The 24,382-nt window shown below is 41.0% G+C and overlaps 2 protein-coding genes across 2 annotated transcripts; both read right to left on the bottom strand.

Annotated features, from left to right (window-relative positions):
* Positions 1-14,607: 14,607 nt before the first annotated feature.
* On the bottom strand, positions 14,608-15,537 carry LOC105720969 (olfactory receptor 7A10-like). The gene has a single exon (XM_064381735.1). The coding sequence runs from the start codon at positions 15,535-15,537 to the stop codon at positions 14,608-14,610; it is 930 nt and encodes a 309-aa protein (XP_064237805.1).
* A 7,327-nt stretch (positions 15,538-22,864) lies between these two features.
* Positions 22,865-23,794, bottom strand: LOC105720972 (olfactory receptor 7A10-like). The gene has a single exon (XM_064381736.1). It carries the CDS (start codon positions 23,792-23,794, stop codon positions 22,865-22,867), a length of 930 nt encoding a protein of 309 aa, XP_064237806.1.
* Positions 23,795-24,382: the final 588 nt, after the last annotated feature.

Below are 24,382 nucleotides of genomic sequence, written 5' to 3'. Positions count from 1 at the left end.
TCTGTTTTCTGTTCATATTGGTAATGTGCACTATTAAAAAGCTTCCATCTGCCGGCCAGGCATAGTAGCTCACACCTGTAATCCCAGCATTTTGGGAGGTCGAGGTGGGTGGATCACCTGAGGTCAGGAGTTTGAGACCAAGCCTGGCCAACATGGTGAAACCCCGTCTGTACTAAAAATACAAAAATTAACTGGGTTAGGTGTCATGCATCTGTAATCCCAGCTACTTGAGAGGCTGAGGCAGGAGAGTTGCTTGAACCCAGAAGGTGGAGGTTGCAGTGAGCTGAGATCTCGACACTGTACTCCAGCCTGGTCAATAGGGTGAGAACTCTGTTTAAAAAAAAAAAAAAAAAATAGCTTCCATCTCCCAGCCCTTCTTGTGAGCAGGGGCAGGCCATTTCCTCCAGTCCTGGCTAGTATGAATATGGGAAGTCACTGGATGTCACTCTGGGGAAGTTGTTGTACAGGGATGGTTTCATGTAGCCGTGTCTTTCCACTTCTTGCCCTTTGGACAAGCAGACCTGATGTCTAGAGCTAGAGGAGCCCTCCTGTGACCATAAAGGTAAAAACCACAGGCTAAGAAGAGTGTGGCTGGAAGTCACAGCCATCTTCATTCCCTAATCTAAAAAATATTTAGAATATATTTAATGGAATTGACATATTTGTGTGATTGCAGCACCCCTGGACTATTTATTTCTGGATCTCCCACACATGAAAAATATGCACTTCTTACTGGTTGAAGATTTTTTTTTTTTTGGTGGGAGGTTAATTTCAGCTGAATATAGTCCCTAACTAATGCACTTAGTATATGCCAATTTTTATAAATGCTTCATGGGTGGTTGAAATCAATGTATTGTATTCTACAGATGTCTGCTAGGTCAAGCATATGTGTTTAAAAACCATCTACACATTTATAAACATTGATCTGTCATCTATCATTTTTTGAGATAGACATTAAACTCTCCCACCATGATTTTTTATGGATTACTGAAAAATCTTTGTCATTCCGTCAGTTTTTAAATTTATGTACATACATACATATATATGTTTCGAATCAATGAAATTAAATATAGATACGGCCACTTTACATTTCCAACAAATTGTTGCTTTTATTCTCATAAGGTGATCATCTTTTTCCCTATTACTGTACATTCAACCATTCATCATAATGATAGTAAATACTTATTTAGAATTTACTATTACCAGATAGTAGTCACTGCCTGAAGCTTTGCATCTTTTAATTTAGTCCTCACACTGATACTTTGAGGTATGTACTGTTACCATCCCCAATTCACCATATGAGGGAGCTGAGCCCCATCAGGTTAAGTTGGTATTTCAAGGTCATCTGGGTGGCATGTGATGGGGCTTGATGCTCTCTACAGTGGCAGACCCAGGGGACTAATCTCCATTTTTACTTCTTCTCACTTGTTCTTTTTTTTAGATATAACTTACATAAATGTTATGGTATAACTTACATAAGTTATAAAGTATAGGTATAACTTACATAACTCAGGTGTAACTTACATAAATGTTAATAAATTTTAGGGTACACCTTGGTGAATTTTATATCCACCACTGGGTGTAAAATTTTATACCTACCACTGCCCCCATCAAAATATTTTATCATCCCAGAAATTTCCCTTGGGCCCATCTCATCCTCAAAAGTTACCACTATTCTGACTTCTGTCACCATAAATTTGTTTTTCCTGTTCATGGAAATGGAACCATAAACAGCCTTCTTGTGTCTGTTTTCTTCACTTAACATAGTGTCATTGAGATTTATCTACGTTGCATCATCAGTCGTTTATTCTTTTTAATTGCCATGTAATAGTCTATTGTCTGAATATACCACAATTTAAAAATTCCATTCTGTGTACGAACATGTGAGTTCTGTCCTTCAGGTTCATCCATGTTATCACAAATGACAGAATTTCATTCCTCATTAAGGCTGAATAGTATTCCACTGTGTAGATATACCAAATTTTCTTTCTTTCTTTTTTTTTTTTTGAGATGGAGTCTTGCTCTGTAGCCCAGGCTGGCTGGAGTGCAGTGGCATGATTTCAACTCACTGCAACCTCTGCCCCCAGGATCCTGTTCAAGCAATTCTCCTACTTCAGCCTCCCAAGTAGCTGGTATTACAGGCACAAGTCATCATGCCCAGCTAATTTTTGTATTTTTTAGTAGAGATGGGGTTTCACCATGTTGGCCAATCTGGTCTTGAACTCCTGACCTCATGATCCACCTGCCTAGGCCTCCCAACATGCTAGGATTACAGGTGCAAGCCACGGTGCCTGGCCTGATATACCACATTTTCTTTATCCACTTATCCACTGATGGACAGTTAGGTTGATTCCATATCTTGGCTATTGTGAATAAGGCTGCAAGTTTCGTTGTTATGAATAAAGCTGCTGTGAATGTTCTTGTTAAGTCATACTGTGGACATAGATATTCATTTCTCTTGAGTATAAATGTAGGAATGGAATTGCTGGATTTTGGAGGAGTCCTATCTTTAGCTTTAGTAGATCTTACCAGACAATTTTTCAGCATGGTTGAAACCATTTATATCTGAATTCATATATCAATGCATGAAAGTTTCATTGCTTCACATCCTTGGCAACATGTGGTACTGTCACTCAAATTAATCTGAGATACATTACTGTGTATGCAGCAGTTTCCTAGGTTTAATTTGCATATTCTTTTTAAAAAATACTGTGTTTTAGGTTTTGGGGTACATGTGAAGAACATTTAGGATTGTTGCATAGGTACAGACATGGCAATGTGGTTTGCTGCCTTCCTCCCCATCATCTATATCTGGCATTTCTCTCCATGTTATCCCTCCTGAACTCCCCATCCCCCATTGTCCCTCCCCTGGTTCCCCCCCACAGACCTCAGTGTGTGATGCTCCCCTCCGTGTCCATGTGTTCTTACTGTTCAACACCTGCCTATGAGTGAGAACATGCGGTGTTTGATTTTCTGTTCTTGTGTCAGTTTGCTGAGAATGATGGTTTCCAGGTTCATCCATATCCCTACAAAGGACATGAACTCATCATTTTTTATGGCTGCATAGTATTCCATAGTGTATATGTGCCACATTTTCCCTGTCCAGTCTATCATCGATGGGCATTTGGGTTGGTTCCAGGTCTTTGCTATTGTAAACAGTGCTGCAATGAACATTCGTGTCCATGTATCCTTATAATAGAATGATTTATAATCCTTTGGATATATACCCAGTAATGGGATTGCTGGGTCAAATGGAATTTCTGTTTCTAGGTCCATAAGGAATTGCCACACTGTCTTCCACAATGGTTGAACTAATTTACACTCCCACCAACTGTGTAAAAGTGTTCCTATTTCTCCACATCCTCTCCAGCATCTGTCTCCAGATTTTTTAATGATTGCCATTCTAACTGGCATGAGATGGTATCTCAATGTAGTTTTGATTTGCATTTCTGTAATGACCAGTGATGATGAGCATTTTTTCATATGTTTGTTGGCCTCATATATATCTTCTTTTGTAAAGTGTTCATATCCTTTGCCTACTTTTGAATGGGCTTGTTTTTTTTCTTGTAAATCTGTTTTAGTTCTTTGTAGATTCTGGATATTAGCCCTTTGTCAGACGGATAGATTGCGAACATTTTTTTCCCATTCTTTTGGTTGCTGATTCGCTCTAATGATTGTTTCTTTTGCTTTGCAGAAGCTCTGGAATTTAATTAAGTCCCATTTGTCTATTTTGGCTTTTGTTGCCAATGCTTTTGGTGTTTTAGTCATGAAGTTCTTGCCTATGCCTATGTCCTGAATAGTTTTGCCTAGATTTTCTTCTAGGGTTTTTATGGTGTTAGGTCTTATATTTAAGTCTTTAATCCATCTGGAGTTAATTTTAGTGTAAGGTGTCAGGAAGGGGTCCAGTTTCTGCTTTCTGCACATGGCTAGCCAGTTTTCCCAACACCATTTATTAAACAGGGAATCCTTTCCCCATTGCTTGTTTTCGTGAGGCTTTTCAAAGATCAGATGGTTGTAGATGTGTGGCATTGCCTCCAAGGCCTCTGTTCTGTTCCATTGGTCTATATCTCTGTTGTTGTTGTTGTTTTTTTTAACCAGTACCATGCTGTTTTGATTACTGTAGCCTTGTAGTATAGTTTGAAGTCAGGTAGTATGATGCCTCCAGCTTTGTTCTTTTTGCTTAGAATTGACTTGTCTGCGCAGGCCCTCTTTTGGTTCCATATGAAGTTTAAGGTGGTTTTTTCCAGTTCTGTGAAGAAGCTCATTGGTAGCTTGATGGAGATAGCATTGAATCTATAAATTACTTTGGGCAGTATGGCCATTTTCACGATACTGATTCTTCCTAACCATGAGCATGGAATGTTTCTCCTGTTTGTGTCCTCTCTTATTTCGTTGAACAGTGGTTTGTAGTTCTCCTTGAAGAAGTCCTTTACATTCCTTGTTAGTTGTATTCCTAGGTATTTTATTCTCTTTGTAGCAATTGTAAATGGGAGTTCGCTCTTGATTTGGCTCTCTTTAAATCTGTTATTGGTATATAGGAATGCTTGTGATTTTTGCACATTGATTTTGTATCCTGAGACTTTGCTGAAGTTGCTTATCAGTTTCAGGAGATTCTGGGCTGAGATGATGGGGTCTTCTAAATATACAATCATGTTGTCTGCAAATAGAGACAATTTGACTTCCTCTTCTCCTAATTGAATACCCTTTATTTCTTTTTCTTGCCTGATAGCTCTGGGTAGAACTTCCAACATATTGAATATATATTCAATATATCCAATATATTGAATATATATTCAATATATCCAATATATTGAATAGGAGTGGTGAGAGAGGGCATCCTTGTTTAGTGCCGGATTTCAAAGGGAATGCTTCCAGTTTTTGCCCATTCAGTATGATATTGGCTGTGGGTTTGTTGTAAATAGCTTTTATTATTTTGAGATACGTTCCGTCAATATCTAGTTTATTGAGAGTTTTTAGCATAAAGGGCTGTTGAATTTTGTCAAAGCCCTTCTCTGCATCTATTGAGATAATCATGTGGTTTCTGTCTTTGGTTCTGTTTATGTAGTGAATTACGTTTATAGACTTGCATATGTTGAATCAGCCTTGCATCCCTGGGATGAAGCCCACTTGATCGTGATGGATAAGCTTTTTGATGTGCTGTTGCAATGAGTTTGCCAGTATTTTATTGAAGATTTTTCTATCTATGTTCAGCATGGATATTGGCCTGAAGTTTTCTCTTCTTGTTGAGTCTCTGCTGGGTTTTGGTATCAGGATGATGTTGGTCTCATAAAATGATTTGGGAAGGATTCCCTCTTTTCAGATTGTTTGGAATAGTTGCAGAAGGAGTGGTACCAGCTCCTCTTTGTATGTCTGGTAGAGTTCGGCTGTGAACTCATCTGGACCTGGGCTTTTTTTGGTTGGTAGGCTGTTAATTGCTGCCTCAACTGCAGCCCTTGTTATAGGTCTATTCAGGGTTTTGACTTCTTCCTGGTTTAGGCTTGGGAGGGTGCAAGTGTCCAAGAATTTATCCATTTCCTCCAGGTTTACTGGTTTATGTGCATAGAGTTGTTTGTAGTAATTTCTGATGGTGGTTTGTATTTCTGTGGAATCTGTGGTGATATCCCCTTTATCTTTTTTTTATTGCATTTATTTGATTATTCTGTCTTTTTTTTATTATTAATCTGGCTAGTGGTCTATTTTGTTGATCTTTTCAAAAAACAGCTTCTGGATTTATTGATTTTTTGAATTTTTTGTGTGTGTGTGCGTGTGTGTGTGTGTGTGTGTGTGTGTTTCTGTCTCCTTCAGTTCTGCTCTGATCTTAGTTATTTCTTGTCTTCTGCTAAGTTTTGAGGTTTTTGATCTTGCTCCTCTAGCTCTTTCAATGTTGACGATAGGGTGTCAATTTTAGATCTTTTCTTGCTTCTCATGTGGGCATTTATTGCTATACATTTTCCTCTAGACACTGCTTTAAATGTGTCCCAGAGATTCTGGTATGTGGTGTCTTCGTTCTCGTTGGTTTCGAAGAACATCTTTATTTCTGCTTTCATTTCATTGTTTATCCAGTCAACATTCAAGAGCCAGTTGTTCAGTTTCCATGAAGTTGTGTGGTTCTGAGTTAGTTTCTGAATTCTGAGTTCTAATTTGATTGCACTGTGGTCTGAGAGACTGTGTTATGATTTCCGTTCTTTTGCATTTGCTGAGGAATGATTTACTTCCAATTATGTGGTCAATTTTAGAGTAGGTGCGATGTGGTGTTGAGAAGAACGTATATTCTGTGGTTTTGGGGTGGAGAGTTCTGTAAATGTCTATTAGGTTTGCTTGGTCGAGGTCTGAGTTCAAGTCCTGGATATCCTTGTTAATTTTCTGTCTCGTTGATCTGTCTAATATTGACAGTGGAGTGTTAAAGTCTCCCACTATTATTGTGTGGGAGTCTAAGTCTCTTTGTAGGTCATTAAGAACTTGCTTTCTGTATCTGGGTGCTCCTGTATTGGGTGCATATATATTTAGGATCATTAGCTCTTCTTGTTGCATTGCTCCTTTTACCATTATGTAATGCCCTTGTCTCTTTTGATCTTTGTTGGTTTAAAGCCTATTTTATCAGAGACTAGGATTGCAACTCCTGCTTTTTTTTGTTGTTCTTCATTGGCTTGGTAAATCTTCCTCCATCCCTTTATTTTGAGCCTATGTGTATCCTTGCATGTGAATGGGTTTCCTGGATACAGCACACCAATGGGTTTTGACTTTTTATCCAATTTGACAGTCCGTGCCTTTTGATTGGGGCATTTAGCCCATTTACATTTAAGGTTAATATTGTTATGTGTGAATTTGATCCTGCCATTTTGATGCTAGCTGGTTGTTTTGCCCATTAGTTGACACAGTTTCTTCATTGTGCCGATGGTCTTTACCCTTTGGTACGTTTTTGGAGTGGCTGGTACTGGTTGTTTCTTTCTATGTTTAGTGCTTCTTTCAGGAGCTCTTGTAAAGCAGGCCTGGTGGTGATGAAATCTCCGAGCAATTGCTTGTTTGTACAGGATTTTATTTCTCCTTTGCTAATGAAGCTTAGTTTGGCTGGATATGAAATTCTAGGTTGAAAGTTCTTTTCTTTAAGGATGTTGAATATTGGCCCCCACTCTCTTCTGGCTTGTAGTGTTTCTGCTGAGAGATCTGCTGTGAGTCTGATGGGCTTCCCTTTGTGGGTAACCCGACCTTTCTCTCTGGCTGCCCTTAGCATTTTTTCCTTCATTTCAACCCTGGTGAATCTCACAATTATGTGCCTTGGGGTTGCTCTTCTTGAGGAATATCTTTGTGGCGTTCTCTGTATTTCCTGGACTTGAATATTGGCCTGCCTTGCTGGGTTGGGGAAGTTTTCCTGGATAATATCCTGAAGAGTGTTTTCCAGCTTGGATTCATTCTCTCCATCACATTCAGGTACACCTATCAAATGTAGATTATTCTCATATAATCCCATATTTCTTGGAAGCTTTGTTTATTTCATTTTACTCTTTTTTCTCTACTCTTGCCTTCTCATTTTATTTCATTGAGTTGATCTTCAATCTCTGATATCCTTGCTTCTGCTTGGTCGATTCTGCTATTGAAACTTGTGTATGCTTCGTGAAGTTCTCCTGCTGTGTTTTTCAGGTCCATCAATTCATTTATATTCCTCTCTAAGCTGTTTATTCTCATCAGCATTTCATCAAACCTTTTTTCAAAGTTCTTAGTTTCTTTGCATTAGGTTAGAATATGTTCTTTTAGCTCAGAAAAGTTTATTACCCACCTTCTGAAGCCTGTTTCTGTTAATTCATCAGACTCATTCTCCATCCAGCCTTGTTCCTTTACTGGTGAGGAGTTGTGATCCCTTGGAGGAGGAGAGGCATTCTGGTTTTGAGTGTTTTCATCCTTTTTGCGCTGGTTTCTTTCCAACTTTGTGGATTTATCTGCCTGTGGTCTTTGTAGGTGGCCACTTCCAGATGGGGTCTCTGAGTGGACATCCTTTTTGTTAATGATGAAGTTATTTCTTTCTTAGTTTTCCTTCTAACACTCAGGCCCCTCTGCTGTAAGACTGCTGGAGGTCCAGTCCAGACCCTACTTGCCTGGGGATCACCTGCAGCAGCCTCTGCGTTTTCGCTGGGAACTGCAATCCAGAGCTGTTCCTATTCCACCATCTTGGATCAACCTCTGGATGTGAGGATCTTACTCAACCCGGAACTGTGGTGACTAGGATGTAGGGCAGCTTCTGGAAACCTGAGAATCTCAGCTCCCAGCTCTGGCCGTCCAGGTCCCAGGCGTAAACTGGGGACTCCCACACCCGCCCGCCGTGGCCTGGGCCCCACCTCGGCCCCTCGCCTCCTCTCAGTGGCCTCGCCCTCCTTGCACACCTGCCGCCAACTCAGGTGCCGCTTTCGCACAGTGGTGAGACGGAGTAGAGGTCCTGGCCGAGGGTGGGCCCGGGGGCAAAGCCGAGGGAGCCCGTGAGGGAGGTTGGGCAGCCCCTCACCCCCGGGAGGTGGGCAGCGCAGGACGGACAGGTGGACGGCAGTACCGGCCCTCAGGACTAGGGCCGGGGAGGAGGGGGTGGAGCCCCCAGGGAGGGCGGTGCTGCGGGGAGCGGAGCCCAGCCTTTCCCCCCACTCGCTTAGGTGCCGGAGACAGCGACTGGCGGCGGTGAGGGCGGCTGTGCAGGTGGGGGCGCTGCAAGAAGGGCTGGGCGGGGCGGAGTTGGGGCTGCAGGCGCGCCCTCGGCGCTGTTCGCGCCCTTCGGGTGGCTTGCTGAGGGCGAAGTTGCTGCCGCAGCACCCGGCGCGCGTCTGGCTGAGCAGGGCAGGCGCGCTAGGACCACCCAGCGATGCCGTCGCGCGGCTGCCTCTGTGGAGAAGCGCCCGAGCCTGCCGCCGAGAAAGGTCAGTGAGTTCCGGTTTGTTTCTCTGCTCTGCCCGCTCCAGGTCCGGGGCGGACAGAGGGGTGCGCAGGGATGTCTGCGCTCCCACGGCGGCCGCGTCAGAGCCGGGGAAGCGCGAAAGGGCAGCTGCAGCCTGCTGTAGCCGGGGGTATCTTCTGGAGGGCGGATAGGGTGGCGGGCCCCAGAGGTCCCGGGGAGGGGAGCGCGGAGTCCGCGGGGCGCCGGGGAGGTGGTCCCGGGAGTTGGTCCCGGGAGTTGCGTGCCTCCTGACCGCTAGCGGAGTTGGGCAGGCGGCCTTGGGCGGGCGGCCACGGCGGGAGCGGCGCTGTGGGCAGAGCGGCGCTGTGGGCAGAGCGGCGCTGTGGGCAGAGCGGCGCTGTGGGCAGAGCGGCGCTGTGGGCAGAGCGGCGCTGTGGGCAGAGCGGCGCTGTGGGCAGAGCGGCGCTGTGGGCGGCGCGGCCGAGTCCTCGGATGCCCCCTGGAACTGAGGTCCGGTCCGAGGGAGCTCGCGGAGTACGTTCTTGAGTGGAGATTTGTGGGAACTCTTAAAGCTCATTGGAAAGTACTGGTACAGAACAGATACTTAGTGGGTGGCAGCTGGTGACTCTGTCCCAGTTTCCCATTCACTACGCTCATGGTCAGGGCAGAAAATTTTCTCGGCACAGGAAATGAGCCTGGTGTTGAAGCAGCGTCGTTTGGGGAAATATCCGAGGTTGGTTGTCTCGTGCTAAGGAAATCAAAGAGCCAGACACAGGAACAGTGGGTTTAAAAGCAGAAAGTTTAATAGGCAAAAGCAAGAAGAGAGACATTCCTCGTGCAGAGGAGGGGGACCTGACTGGGTTTCTGGGTTTTGGGACGATGCGGTTGGTTTTATAGACGAGCTTGAGGAGGCAGTGTCTGATTTACAGTGGATTGATTGGACCAGGTGGGACATTTACTAGCCCGTGAAGAGGCTGGCCATCCAACCCTCATCTTTTATTGTGCAAATGGGGTTTTTCCCTGGGTGGTGCCCTGCCACCTGCACATGTGGCGACAAAAAAAAAAAAAAAAAAAAAAAGAAAGAAAGAAAGAAAGAAAGAAAAACCACCATACTGGATACACCTGACTTCCAGGTATTCCTTTTTCTTTTCTTTTCTTTCTTTCTTTTTTTCTTTTTTCTTTTTTTGAGAGGGAGTCTTGCTGTGTCTCCCAGGCTGGAGTGCAATGGCGCCATCTCGGCCCACTGCAACTTCCACCTCCCTGGTTCAAGCGATTCTTCTGCCTCAGCTTCCTGAGTAGCTGGGATTACAGGCACATGCCCAGGTAATTTTTGTATTTTTAGTAGAGACGGCATTTCACCATGTTGGCCAGGATGGTATCGATCTCCTGACCTCATGATCCGCCAGCCTCAGCCTCCCAAAGTGCTGGGATTACAGGCATGAGCCACTATGCCAGACCCAGGTATCCCTTTCGTATTGGCACAGCTGTTGGCATTTACCTATGCAAGCTTCCAGCTTGCTTATCTAGGCTTCCAGCTTGATTTTTCAGGCTGCTTTTTGTTAGAAAAGAATAGCTGGGCACGGTGGCTTATGCCTGTAATTCCAGCACTTTAGGAGGCTGAGGCAGACAGATCACCTGAGGTCAGGAGTTCCAGACCAGCCTGACCAATATGGTGAAACCCCGTCTCTATTAAAAATAATAATAATAAAAAATTAGCTGGGCATGTTGGCATGCGCCTGTAATCCTAGCTACTCGGGAGGCAGAGGTTGCAGTGAGCCGAGATCATGCCACTTGCCCTGTAGCCTGGGCGACAGAGCAAGACTCAGTGATATATGTGTGTGTGTGTGTGTGTGTGTGTGTGTGTGTGTGTAAATATACAGTTGCTATTGGTCCATCAAAATAAAATTAAATATTTCATTCAATTAAAAAACATCACAGAAGGCAAAAATAAAATGTGAAATAAGATGGCAATACATATGAAAGGCGATTTATTTCTACTAAAGATGCAGCAGAATTTTCTACGTCAAGAAAATTTGGAGAAGATGGGTGTACAGTATAACAAGCTGCGAGATTTGACCACAGGAAATTTATAAACTTTCACATATTCCCTCAGATATAATCTATACTTACATAAACAATGGACTATTATTCTGCAAAGTTGATGAAAAATCTCTCATTCTTTATCTGAAACAATGTAAAAAGAGAATAAAAGTCAGACTCTCAGACGTAAAAGCAAAGAACTTGCAAAATTTGCCATAAAGTAAACGGCTAACAAACCAACAAGCACTGTATACTCAGCCTCAGCAGAAAGGAAATAACTGAGATTAAACACCTTGAGTATTCCTAATTTGATCTATCAAATAATATTTTTTCATGTGATTATGAAAAGTAACCCAGGGATGCTGCTGAACAGCCTACAATGCGCAGGACAGCCCATAGCACAAAAGTTATGCAGCAACAATGTTAACACTGGGGAGATTGAGAGGCTATTGTGTTCACACTATGTCCAGCCTCAATGGGTGCATGCTTCAATTAGGGATCTTGTTCAAATATAGATTCTGATATGGGGCCTCTAAGATAGGTCCAGACATTCTACATATGTAATGTTTTTTCTGTTGATGTTGATGCTCCCTAACCTGTTGGGTGGTTAACTCTTTGAGGATCAAGGTTGTGGTCCAGTGTTAAGAGTCAGATTTAAGTACTTTGAGGTCTTCTCCAGCAGGAATCCTACCACACACCTCATGTATGACTTCAGGTGGTCAAATGTTGAACTTGGCAGGTCAGCTTTTGCATAAACAAAGATTGCATGTGCCTTTCGTGTGCTTTTCTCATGACAGGGAATGAAACCTTTAAAAAAATTCCATCTTGTTTATGGAGTTTCTGTGAGAGGTAATATTTTGAAGCTTGTTGGAGATTACCTCGCACAAAGCAGATGCTCAGTGGAGGGCAGCTATTCTGTGTCTCCTGGTTCATCAAATTACTTCTTCAACTCTTGTAGGAAACTCTTATAGGACCTCCTATAGCTCTTTCTAGAACACTTCTCCTTGTTGAAACTTACAGCACATTATGCATTAAGAACTATTGTCAACGTAAGTATGAAATGCCTGCATATCTGTTTTGCATGCCAGTACAGATACATTTAATTTTCACATATTGGTTAACTCCCCAGTTGTCTTTGAGAGAATTGTGCTTCCACATCTTTGGCTCTGGGTTTTGTTAATAGCTCAGTTGGAAAGTGTGTTTATCCTTACAGTGGTTGATGCTGAGCTTGGACATGTGACGTGCCTTGTCTGAAACAATGTGAGCAGTCAGGAGATATCCAGTGTCTATGGGGATGTTGTGAGAGGCATTCTGAGATGCTACCACTTTTCTTCATCTTCTGCTGCCAAATTGTCTTTCCTGTTCAAAATTCAAAAACCTACTAGATTTGGATAGTTGTATGGAGTGACTATTTTGTCCTCTCTAAATTTCATATGTCCTAATTCCAATGTAAAAACCTTCCCAACATAGATTCCTATGTGATCAAAAAGCATGACAATTAAGTCACTTACCAGTGGGATTGCTTGTTATGCAGCATTAGCTTACGGGTACAATAAACAGTGCAAATAGATCTAAAGACATTCAGAATATTCTGATGCCCACTATTATTTAACATGAGTTCTGATATTTCAAGGCAGCATTCATGATTACCTGGATATTCATGTTTATGCCAGAAAACTGGATGAGACTATTGTCTCCTTTTTTTTCTAAGTAACCAGAAGAGGCTGAAAGGAGATATATTTAATTTAAATTTAACTTTTATTTTAAGTTCAGGGGTACATGTGCAGGTTTGCTAGATAGGTAAACTTTTGTCACGGGGGTTTGTTATACAGATTATTTCATCACCCAAGAATGAAGCCTATTACCCATTGGTTGTTTTTCCTAATGAGGGTGAGTCTCTCCCACCTCTTAGCCTCCACCCTCTGATAGTCCCCAGCATGTGTTGTTCCCCTCTATGTGTACATGTGTTCTCATCATTTAGCTCCCATGTAGGAGTGAAAACATGTGATATTTGGTATTCTGCTTCTGTGTTAGTTTGCTAAGAATAATGGCCTCCAGGTCCATCCATGTTGGCTGCCAAGGACGTGATCTAATTTTTCCTTATGGATGCGTAGTATTTCATAGTGTATATGTACCACATTAAAAAAAATCCAGTCTATCATTGATTGGCATTTAGGTTGATTCCATGTCTTTTCAAATGTGAATAGTGCTGCAATAAACATACCCATGCTTGTGTCTTTATAATAGAAAGATTTATATTCCTCTGGGTATATACCCAGTAACAACGATTGCTGGGCTGAATGGTATTTCTGTCTTTAGGTCTTTGAGGAATCACCACACTGTCTTCCACAATGACTGAACTAATTTACACTCCCAACAGCACTGTAAAAGTGCTCATTTTCTCCACAACTTTGCCAGAATCTGTTATTTTTTGACTTTTTAATTATGGCCATTCTGACTGGTGTGAGATGGTATCTCATTGTAGGTTTGATTTGCATTTCTCTAATCAGTGATGTTAATATTTTTTTCATATGATGTTGGCTGCATGTATGTTTTCTTTTGAAAAATATCTGTTCAAAAAGGCACATATGTTTCTGGAGAAATGAGTTCTGACCTTGAGTCACACAAGTCTCTATTTCCAGGAGCAATATTGGGCAGAAATTCAAGCTCTCGTGTGAGTCTTCCTTTGATCAGGAGGGTTGTAGAGAGTTTATAGTATAAGAAAAACAAAGCAATGGATGATAAATTAAACACACATATTCACTTATCTGCAGTTTAATGCTTATGATGCAGTTGTTTAAAGGGAATGATATTTATTAGTACAATGGAAAGAGTTGTATTTGCAGGTAGCACAGGAAGCTTTTAGGTAGAATGAAGATGATACAATAAAATTACATAGACCATGACATCAAATTGTTCACTCAAGTGAAAAAACTTCATTATACATGGACACCAAGATTCCTCACTCCAAATGTTCCAGAGTAATTCCATGCATGACTAAACATTTTACTCTGTCATAGTTAAGATAATCTCTGAGTCTAAGTCCAGATGAAGTCAATTGATGTATGCTAATTTGTCTGTTTAGACCACGCTTGGAACATGGATTTCATAAGTGATTTTTGTCGTATTTGTTTTAAACAAGAGATATAGTGGGCATTGTGGACATGGAGATGACTTGAGAACAGGATCTTAGTGAAAAGGATAAAATGCCAACACTGGCTATAAACACACGAGTATATTAAAGTTTTACATTGTGAGGAGGAGCAGTTGAGGCAGTGATAGAGAAAAAAATGACAGACACAAACGTAGAAAACTGTGGTCTCAGCTATTGATCCACAATAAAATTATATTAATCATTTTTATAGTTGCCATTCTTGGTTCTTTGCACTAACGCAACTCACTAGTGTATGAGACCAACGGGAATATCCACCTTGTTTCTGACCTTAGTCTGGGAATAACTTTGGGGAAGTTGGGAAATGACAAAGGGGAAAATGGTTGGCTATCTGAGAGCTGAAAGCCTCTTTAAGGAAATGCATACATTTTACAAAGCAGTTAAGATCATAGAATTTGAAAGTCCAAGAAATTAATAGGAGGAGCAATTTCTACTTCCACCATCTGACTACAAAATCACAGTTTCTGGGTCCGGGGCTTAGAGCTCTGGAATGACAGGCCCTTCTTGAAAAACAGCTCTTTTATTGTTTCCCTCTGAAGAATTGTGTCAGAGCCCCCTTTATGTCTTTATTCCTCAGGCTGTAGATGAAGGGGTTCAGCATGGGGGTGACCACAGTGTACATCACCGAGGCTGCAGCACTTGAATGTGAGTTGCCATTTGCAGCAGAACTAAGGTACACACCTAAGAGTGTGCCATAAAATAAAGAGACAATTAAGATGTGAGAAGCACAGGTGGAAAACGCCTTGTACTTCCCCTGAGCTGATGACATTGCACGTATGGAGGAAACTATCTTAGAGTAAGAGTAAAGAATTCCTGCGAGGGGACCACCCCCCAGCAGCACAGCTGCCAAATACATCACCACATCATTAAGAAAAGTGTCAGAACAGGCAAGGTGGATGACCTGATTAAGTTCGCAGAAAAAGTGGGGGATTTCCAAGTCTGTGCAGAAGGAAAGCCGCAGCACTATTAAGGTTTGTAATGAGGAATTCAGGGCACTCAGGATCCAGGATGCCAGAACCAGCAGTCCACACAGTCTGGGGTTAATGGTGACTGTGTAGTGCAGGGGGTGACAGATGGCCACATACCGGTCATAGGCCATCACAGTCAGCATAAAGATGTCCAGTACTGCAAAGAGGAGGCAATGGCCTATCTGGGTGATGCAGCCTGCAAAGGTGATGACTTTGCTGTGTGTCTGGATATTCACCAGCATCTTTGGGACAATGGTAGACACAAAACAGATGTCTACAAAGGACAGGTTGGAGAGGAAGAAGTACATGGGGGTGTGGAGGTGGGAGTCTGAGATTGTGGCCAGGATGATGATCAGGTTCCCGAGCACAGTGACCAGGTACATGGACAGGAACAGCCCAAAGAGGAAGGGCTGCAATTCTGGTTCCTCTGAAAGTCCCAGAAGAAGGAATTCTGAAATTTGTGTATCATTCCCTGCTTTCATCTGATTGACTTTTCTGCCAAAAAGAGAAAAGAACATGACACTCACATGCATTACAAACCTACCAGAAATGCTGTTACAGATATTCTACAGTGAAGAAGCTATGTTTTTTTATTTTTTTAAATTGATTTTTTTTATGTTGGCAGATAAAATGGTAGGTCTTTATTGTGTACACCATGATATTTTGAAGTATGTTTACACTATGGAATGGCTAAATCTAGCCAGTGATCATCGTACGTAGTCATTGTGTCTGATGAGAACGCTTAATACTCCCTTTGCATTTTTCAAAATACAATATATTACTATTAACTATATCATATTACTATTAATGGTTTTATGTATATGATTACAGTACTATTAGAACCATGCTGTACAATAGATCTCTTGAACATAACATTTCTGGCTTGCTTAATTTTGTATCCTTTGACCAACATCTCCCCAGCTCTCCCCAGCAACCCTCCCATCCTCTGATAATCTCCATTCTACAAGAATTCAGTCTTCCTGTCTAATTGTAATTTTGTGTCCTCTGATCAGCATGTCCCCAAGCCACCCTCCCAGCACCCTCAGCCTCTGGTAACCTCCATTCTACAGGAAGTTAATTGTGTGTATTTTGTGTGTGACTCTGGTGCTGACCATGGGATCCTCTTGCCATCTTGGATTAGGAATTCCTGTCCCACTCTCAGCCTTTCCCTGAAGGCGTGTACTCTACAGTATTGATGAGAAAACCTTTCACGCATTTGAGGAATGTAAAGTGAATTTTGATATGTTTCAGTCATGGTCTAGTAAATGAGTATGTGGTGTTATATAACAAAAATCTCTACAATCTAAAGACTGAGAGAGAATACAAGAAAAAAATGTAAATGCCATGTATTATGTCAGATGGCAACAAATCCTATGATGAGGACGAATGATGCTAAGAAAAAAAGTGCAGATGGAGCATTATTATTGTTATTATTATTTCCGAGATGGAGTCTTTCTCTGTCACCCAGGCTGGAGTGCAGTGGCACAATGTCGGCTCACTGCAACCTCCGCCTCGCCCTCCCAGTGTGCTGGGATTACAGGACTGAACCACTGCACCTGGCCTATTCCATTGAACTCTCTTCACCATTATATGAAAAAATTCAAATGAGCAGGAACTTCACCTGCTCTGTTTATCTTTGTATTTTTTTCACTTAGGTACATGATATGTGTGGAAGAATTACAAAAAAATTAAAGCAAGAGGAAGTTTTGAAATAAAAATTGTCAGTGGAATAAAGCCAGAAAAATATAGTAAATTAAAAAACACTATCTTAAGTGAATTTGAAGGAGACATTGAAAATTAACTGAAAGAAAGTATAAAATAACAGTAATTTAAGATCAGAAGGGACTAATTAATTGGCAAAGACCTACACAATAAATTACATTACGTATAGTGTCACTAGAATGTTCTGGTATATGGCAGATACTCATTTGTTATTGAATGAATCAGAAATTAAGTATTAGTATATATGGACATTTAATATATGACAAGGTTATATTGCAGTTTAGTTGGAAAGTGCTGAATTGTGGAACAAAAGCTGGTAAATGGCTCCCGACCTGGAAGACAATGAAGTTTGTCCCCGTCTCATATTTTACAAAAAATTAGTGGGTTTAAACACCTTATAAAGTAAATAATGCATGTTAGCTGAACGTGTAGAAAACCGCATAGAAAGTGATGTGTATGCAAAGCATGCTAAGGCAAGAAACAGAAGATTATAGACGTATATTTAGGTAAATAAAACTTACAGCTTTTTGTGCTGAAAAATATTTCCTCAAATGTCAATGAAAAATCAGTAATCTGTAGAAATAATTTGAAATGGTGATAACTAGACAAATGGATATATGATAATAAACAAATCAAAATGGTGATTATATGCAGGAATCTTTGCTCAAACCCAGTAATGGTTTAATACAAGAATCTCTATCACACCCATCAGCCTGGGGAAAAGCCTGAAGGGCAGCTGCCACGTTGAGTGGGGTTGGAACTTTTCAACAGGTAGCAAACGGGGACTCTGTCGTTTTGCCGGCAGAAGTGTAAAGTGTTACAGAATCTTGGGGAGGTAATCTAGAAGGAGATGTGAATGTTAAAAACACAGATATTCATGAACTCCAAGTTTCTCAATCCAGCACTAATGAAATTCGGGGCCAGATTATTTACCGTGGTGGGGTCCGCCCTGTGCATTGTATTATCGTTTATCAGCTTCCCTGTTCTCTACTCACCCTCCCCAAGGTGACAGCCACACCTGTCATTGCTCAAAATCCCACGGGGGACAAAACTACCCGCAGTGAGGATCACGGTTTTAACATGAAAATCCTACAGTATTTTTATATATTTATAAAAAGTATTTTAATATAAATATTTATATACATAGTTATCTATGCCTCCACAGCTACTACTTTTTTTCTCCCTCCACTTATTTGCAAAATCCTTGGGCATATATTCTACTGTTACTGGAACCACTTTATTCCTCCCATTTCCTCAACAAATTGGGACTCCATGACCATTACTTAACTGTCAGGAATCACCCTCCTTGCTGAGTTCAATGTTCACTTCTCTTTTTAGCATCATAAACAATTACATGAATCAAATACTTTATCAAGCAAGCAAGCCAACAACCAAAGCAATTTCTCTTCTCTGGGCTTGGCTGGGTTGGCTCTCAGATGACTTTGGGTCCGTGTTCGTGGACTGCGTTCTCCCTGATCCTTTCCTACGGTACCTACCGGGCTCTTGGACTCACCTTGTTGGGTCTTCTGAGAGGAAGGCATCCACGTGGATGTGTGACTACCTCCCCGGATGGTCAATGATGGAGACTGAAGCTCTGTCCTGAGACAGTAGGAGACAGGAAAGCATCGGTAGCTGAGCCAGATAGAGGACTCCAAAGGAAACAACCGTGCCTCATTGAGCCCAAGGTTGCACAAGCTGAGGAACAGCAGCAGGGGAGAAATTTACAGCTTTGTAAATCTGCTCGTTAGGCACACTTCCTCTTGTTATCCCAACCTGCTTACATCATTTTCCTTTGGGATTTTCCCCTGCACTGAAATACATTTTTTTCTGCATGCTCTGTTCCCAAGACACCATATTGAATCTGAGGTTAATGCAGCCTTCATTACTCCTTCTCCATGGACTTGATTGACTTCTAGAGACCTAACCTCCTAACACCTTAACTCAACCCTAAAGGAAGGTTTTCTCCAAAGTCTAAATTGAGGAGCTTGTCTTGACTAGGTCTCTTGGGTCTCCAAGAATCTGACGTGTGATGTGAACCCAGCCCTTGAAACCTCCAGAAAATTGCTATTCCCCTCTTCAACAAGGGGTGAACTATGTTCTTCTGATAGAAAACCGTGGGTGCTACATCCTTTGGCTTCATGATGCTTTTACCAAAACAATAAGAAATTTCATACGTTTAAAACAGGTCAAGAGCTGCCATATCATTGTTCATTTATAAAACATTTGGTTGCTGTAAGAGATGTATTTGTATCTCTTTATGCAAGTTGCCTTGAGATTAGCACCTTATAAAATTATTTTAATTTTTCAAAATGTATTTTTTTTTAAATTGATGGGTAAGTTGGTATGTATTTATCACGTCTAAAAGAGTGTTCTGAGGTCTAGCTACAGTATGGAATGTTAAATTCAGATAATTAATATATGCTTTACCTCACATCATGTTCATTTTGAGAACACTTAACATCCCTTAGTATTTTTCCATGATACAATATATTATCATTAAGTATGAAGTATTCATGTTGTACTCTGTATCTCATGAGTTTATTCCTTCTAACTGCAATTTAGTATCCTTTGAAAACCATCTCCCCACCCCTCCTTCCACAACTGTCCCAGCTTCTGGTAGTCACTATTCTATTCTCTAATTTTATGAGGTCAATTCCTCATGTGAATGATGTCAAGTGGTATTTGTCTTTCTGTGTCTGGCTTATTTCACTTAACACAATATCCTTCAGGTTCATTTGTTTTGTTACAAATCACAGGATTTCCTTCTTGTATATGGCTGGATATTTTTCCTTTGTGTAGATGTACCACATTTAAAATTCCATTCATCCGTTGATGGACACTTAGACTAATTTCATGTCTTGGTTATTGTGAATGGTGCCGCAGTAAATGTGAGTGTGCAGATGTCTCTTTGATATACTGTTGTCATTTACTTTGGATAAATACCAGTAGTAGCATTGCTGAATCATGTTCTAGTTCTATCTTTACTTTTTTTAGGAACCTCTATACTGTTTTTCATATTGGTTGTACTCATTTACATTCCACTAACAATGTACAATATTTTATCTTTCTCCACATTCTTGTCAGCCATTGTTATTATTCTTTCTGTTTTTTTTTTTTTTTTTTTTTTTTTTTTTTTTTTTTTTTTTTTTTTATGGAGTTTCACTCTACTCACTCAGGCTGGAGTGCAGTGGTATAATCTTGGCTCACTGAAACCTCCACCTCATGAGTTCAAGCAATTCTCCAGCCTCAGCCTCTGGAGTAGCTGGGATTATTATTCTTTTCCTGTCTTTTTGATAATAGCCATTCTAATGAGATGAGGTGGTATCTCATTGTGGCTTTGCTGTGCATTTTCTTGGTGATTAGTGATTTTGAGGGCTTTTCATGTATTTTTGGCTATTTGTATGTTTTATTTGAAAAAATGTCTCCTCAGGTCTTTTGCCCATTTATTATGTTTTTTGCTTGAGTTTTTATTTGTTTCTTGCTATTGAGTTTTTCATATATTCTGAATGCCCCTTTTTGGATATATAGTTTGGAAATATTTTCTCCCATTCTGAAGCTTGTTTCTTCAATCTGTCAATAATTTTATTTGCTGTGTGCAAGCTTTTTAGTTTGATGTCACCCCATTTGTCTATTTGTATATTTGTTATCTGTGCTTTTGAGGTCTTATTCAAACATCGTCGCCTACACCAATTTCATGAAGGATTTCCCATTACAATAGCAAAGACATGGAATCAACCTGAATGTCCATCAATGGTAGACTGAATAAAGAAGATGTAGTACATATACAACATGGAATACTATAGAGTCGTCAAAAGGAATGAGACCTTGTCCTTTGCAGCAATGTGGTTGGAGCTGGAGGCCATAATACTAAGCAAACTAATAATGTAGGAACAGAAAACCAAATACCACATGTTGTCATTTACAAGTGGGAGCTAAATAATGAGAACACATGGACACAAAGAGGGGAACAACAGACACTGGGACCTCCTGGAGGGTGGAGTGTGGTAGGAAGGTGAGAATAAAAAAAACCCATCTATCAGATATGCTTAACTGGGTGACAAAATACTGTGTATACCAAACCCTCACCACATACAATTTGCTTATATAGCAAACCTGCACACGTACCCCTGAATCTAAAATAAAAGTTAAAAAAATTGTCCCTACTGTTCAACATTCAAGAACTAACTAGGTTTGGATAGTCCTATGGTGAATATTTTTGTCCTATCCAGGATATATATGTCCTAATTCCCAATGAGAAAACAATGTAGACTCTGATGTGATTTTTTTATAGCATGACTTTAAACCATTTATTATTGGGATGTTTTGTTATGCAGAATTATATTACCGATACAATAATCAAAGCAACATAACTAAAGATATTGGGAATATTCTTTTTTTTTTACATGTCAGATCCTTTCATAAGTTTTGTATTGGGTTCAGTGTATTCAGAATATTCTGCTGGCTCATATATTTTGATGCTTTTTCTGATATTTGAAGGCAGGGATCTTAATTATATGGATATTTATATTTACTTTGGATAACTGTATCGTGAGGAGACTACTTTTAGATTCCTTCTAGGTAACCAGGAGAGTTGGGCAGGACCCATATATTTTTGCTGAAACAAATTTCAGTCTTGAATCACAAGTCTTTAATCTTATATGAAATACTGTGAAGAAATTCAAGCTCTTGTGTGAGTAATCATTTGCTCATGAAGACTGAAGAGAGTTTGGAGTATAAAAGAGACAAAGCAAGTGATAATGCAGTAAATGCACACATTCTTCACTTACCTCCAGTTTAATGCTATGACACAGTTTCCTAAAGGAAGGGATATTTTTAGAACAATGCAAGAAATCACATTTGCAGCACTGGAAACTTTTTATCAGAAACAGTAAGATGATGCAATCAAAAAATGTAGATCATGACGCCAAATCTTTAACTAAATGAACAAACCTCAGTGCCCACGGACAACAGGCTTCCACACTTTAACGAGTAGATGTACACTGTATTAGTCCGTTTTCATGCTGCTGATAAAGACATGCCTAAGAATGGGTAATTTATAAAGAAAAAGAGGTTTAGTGGACTCACAGTTCCACGTAGCTGGGGAGGCCTCACAATCATGGCAGAAGGCAAAAGGCATGTCTTACATGGTGGCAGGCAAGAGAGAATGTGAGGGGAACTCCCCTTTATAAAACCATCAGATGTCATGAGACTTATTCACTATCATGTGAACAACAGGGGAAAACCCCACTGCCAAGATTCAATAACCTCCCACCGGGCCCCTCCCATGGCCCTGTGAATTATAGGAGCTACAATTCAAGATGAGATTTGGGTGAAGACACAAACTATACCTACACCATCAAAAACAAATCTTCCATGGTAATCATTGCATGACTGAAAATTTTAGTCCATTATATTTGAGGTCATCTCTGAATCTGAGGCCATATAAAGTCAATAGATTGATTCAAATGTGTCTTTTTGTGTAGACTACACTAGGAACATGCATTTCATATGTAATATTTGCCTTTCTCCTCTTTACTAGGGAATATAGTAGGCAGTGTGTACACTGAGCTGGATAGAGCACAGGATGCTAATGAGGAGAATAGAATGCTGTGACAATCTATGAACACACTAGCATGGTAAAGTTTACATGGTCAGGAAGAGCAGTCAAAGTAGTGACAGAGAAAGAAATGAGGGACTCAGATGTGAAAAACTGTGGTCTCAATATTCATCTACAATGTAATTATACTAATGGCCTTACAGTAGCCAACTGCAATTGATTTTTAGGATGGATACAACTCTCTAGTGTATTAAACAAATAGGAATCTCCAAGAGGTTTTTTACTCTAGTTTGGAAATAACTGGGAAATTAGAACAATGACAAAGAAAAAACTGGTTGGATATCAGAGCAGAAAGCTTTCTAAAGCAATAGCATAAAATCTACACAGCACTCGAGAACAAGGAAATTCAAATCCTAGAAATTGAAGAGAAGCAGGACTTTTTCCTTCCATGATCTGATTCGTGAATCACAATGTCTAAGTCTGAAGGTTAGAGCTTTGAAATCACATGCACTTCTGGAAAGATGCTCCTTTTATTTCTTCCTTCTGAAGAATTGTCTTAGAGCCTCCTTTATGTCTTTATTCCTCAGGCTGTAGATGAAGGGGTTCAGCATAGGGGTGACCACAGTGTACATCACCGAGGCTGCAGCACTTGAGAGTGAGTTGTGGGTTGCAGCAGAACTCAGGTACACCCCTAGGCCTGTACAATAAAATAAGGAGACAACTGAGAGGTGAGATGCACAGGTAGAAAATGCCTTGTGCTTCCCCTCAGCTGATGAGATTGCACGTATAGAGGAAGCTATCTTAGAATAAGAGTACAGGATCCCAGCGAGGGGACCACCGCCCAGCAGCACAGCTGACAAATACATCACCAGGTTATTAAGAAAGGTGTCAGAACAGGCAATGTGGATTATCTGATTAAGTTCACAGAAAAAGTGGGGGATTTTCAAGTCTGTACAAAAGAGCAGTGGTAATACCATTAAGCTTTCTGTCAAGGAATGCAGGGCACTCATGATCCAGGACACCAGAACCAGCAGTCCACAGAGCTGAGGGTTCATGATGACCATGTAGTGCAGGGGGTGACAGATGGCCACAAACCGGTCATAGGCCATCACGGTCAGGAGTAAGCCGTCCAACCCTATAAAGAGTACAGAAAAGTACAACTGGGTGACACAGCCTGCATAGGTGATGACGTTGCTGTGTGTCTGGATGTTTGACAGTGTCTTTGGAACCATGGTGGAGGTAACACAGATGTCTACAAAGGACAGGTTGGAGAGGAAGAAGTACATGGGGGTGTGGAGGTGGGAATCAGAGCTGATGGCCAGGATGATGAGCAGGTTTCCAAACACAGTTGTCAGATACATGGTGAGGAAGAGTCCAAAGATAATGGGCTGCAATTCTGATTCCTCTGAAAGTCCCAGAAGATGAAATCCTAAAATCCTTGTATCATTCATGGGTTCCATGTGGTTTAGGTGACTACTAGTCAGAGAAAGAGAACACGACTAAATTTCACTCAGAAGGGCATCACTCGCATTGCTGAAAGGCAACCATTTATGTTTTGCAGTCAACATACTCATTTCTGTATTTTGTGTGTGGAACTTGTCTCAATTTCTGTGCTCTTCAGAACTGTCTCTGATTGAAAATTCCTGTGCTGTGCTCAACCTTTCCCTAAGAGGTTGTGTATTGTTTAGTGAGAAATTCATGCACTTGAGTAATACTGATTGTGTGCTGACCATGCTCCAGGAACTGTCTAGCTAATGAGTGTAGGGTGCTGAGAAACTGATGTTCTTACTATCCAATGATGGAGAAAGACCATGAGCTGATAAAGACATCATCATCTGATGTGTTAGATGGTGCTTAGAAGGAAGTGAAAGCACATCAAAAGAGAATGGAAAGGGGCTGCTATTTTTTATGGGTGTCCAGGCAAGACCAGCAGACCAGGTGACATTTCAACAGAGACCTCAAGGAAGAGGGGGTGGGAGCCCGGAGGTTATGTGAGGAAGTCTGTGCCTAGTGGAGGGAATGACTAGGGCAAAGGCCTGAGGGAGGTT

The sequence above is a fragment of the Aotus nancymaae genome, unplaced genomic scaffold, assembly GCF_030222135.1.
Source record: "Aotus nancymaae isolate 86718 unplaced genomic scaffold, 86718_ANA_hifiasm-v0.15.2.pri h1tg000028l, whole genome shotgun sequence".
Taxonomy (NCBI): Eukaryota; Metazoa; Chordata; class Mammalia; order Primates; family Aotidae; genus Aotus; species Aotus nancymaae.
This window is presented reverse-complemented; position numbering and strand designations above follow the sequence as displayed.

Bases quoted from the DNA above. Each gene is read 5' to 3' on its own strand.
- LOC105720969 (XM_064381735.1), bottom strand. From the start codon at position 15,537: ATGAAAGCAGGGAATGATACACAAATTTCAGAATTCCTTCTTCTGGGA.
- LOC105720972 (XM_064381736.1), bottom strand. From the start codon at position 23,794: ATGGAACCCATGAATGATACAAGGATTTTAGGATTTCATCTTCTGGGA.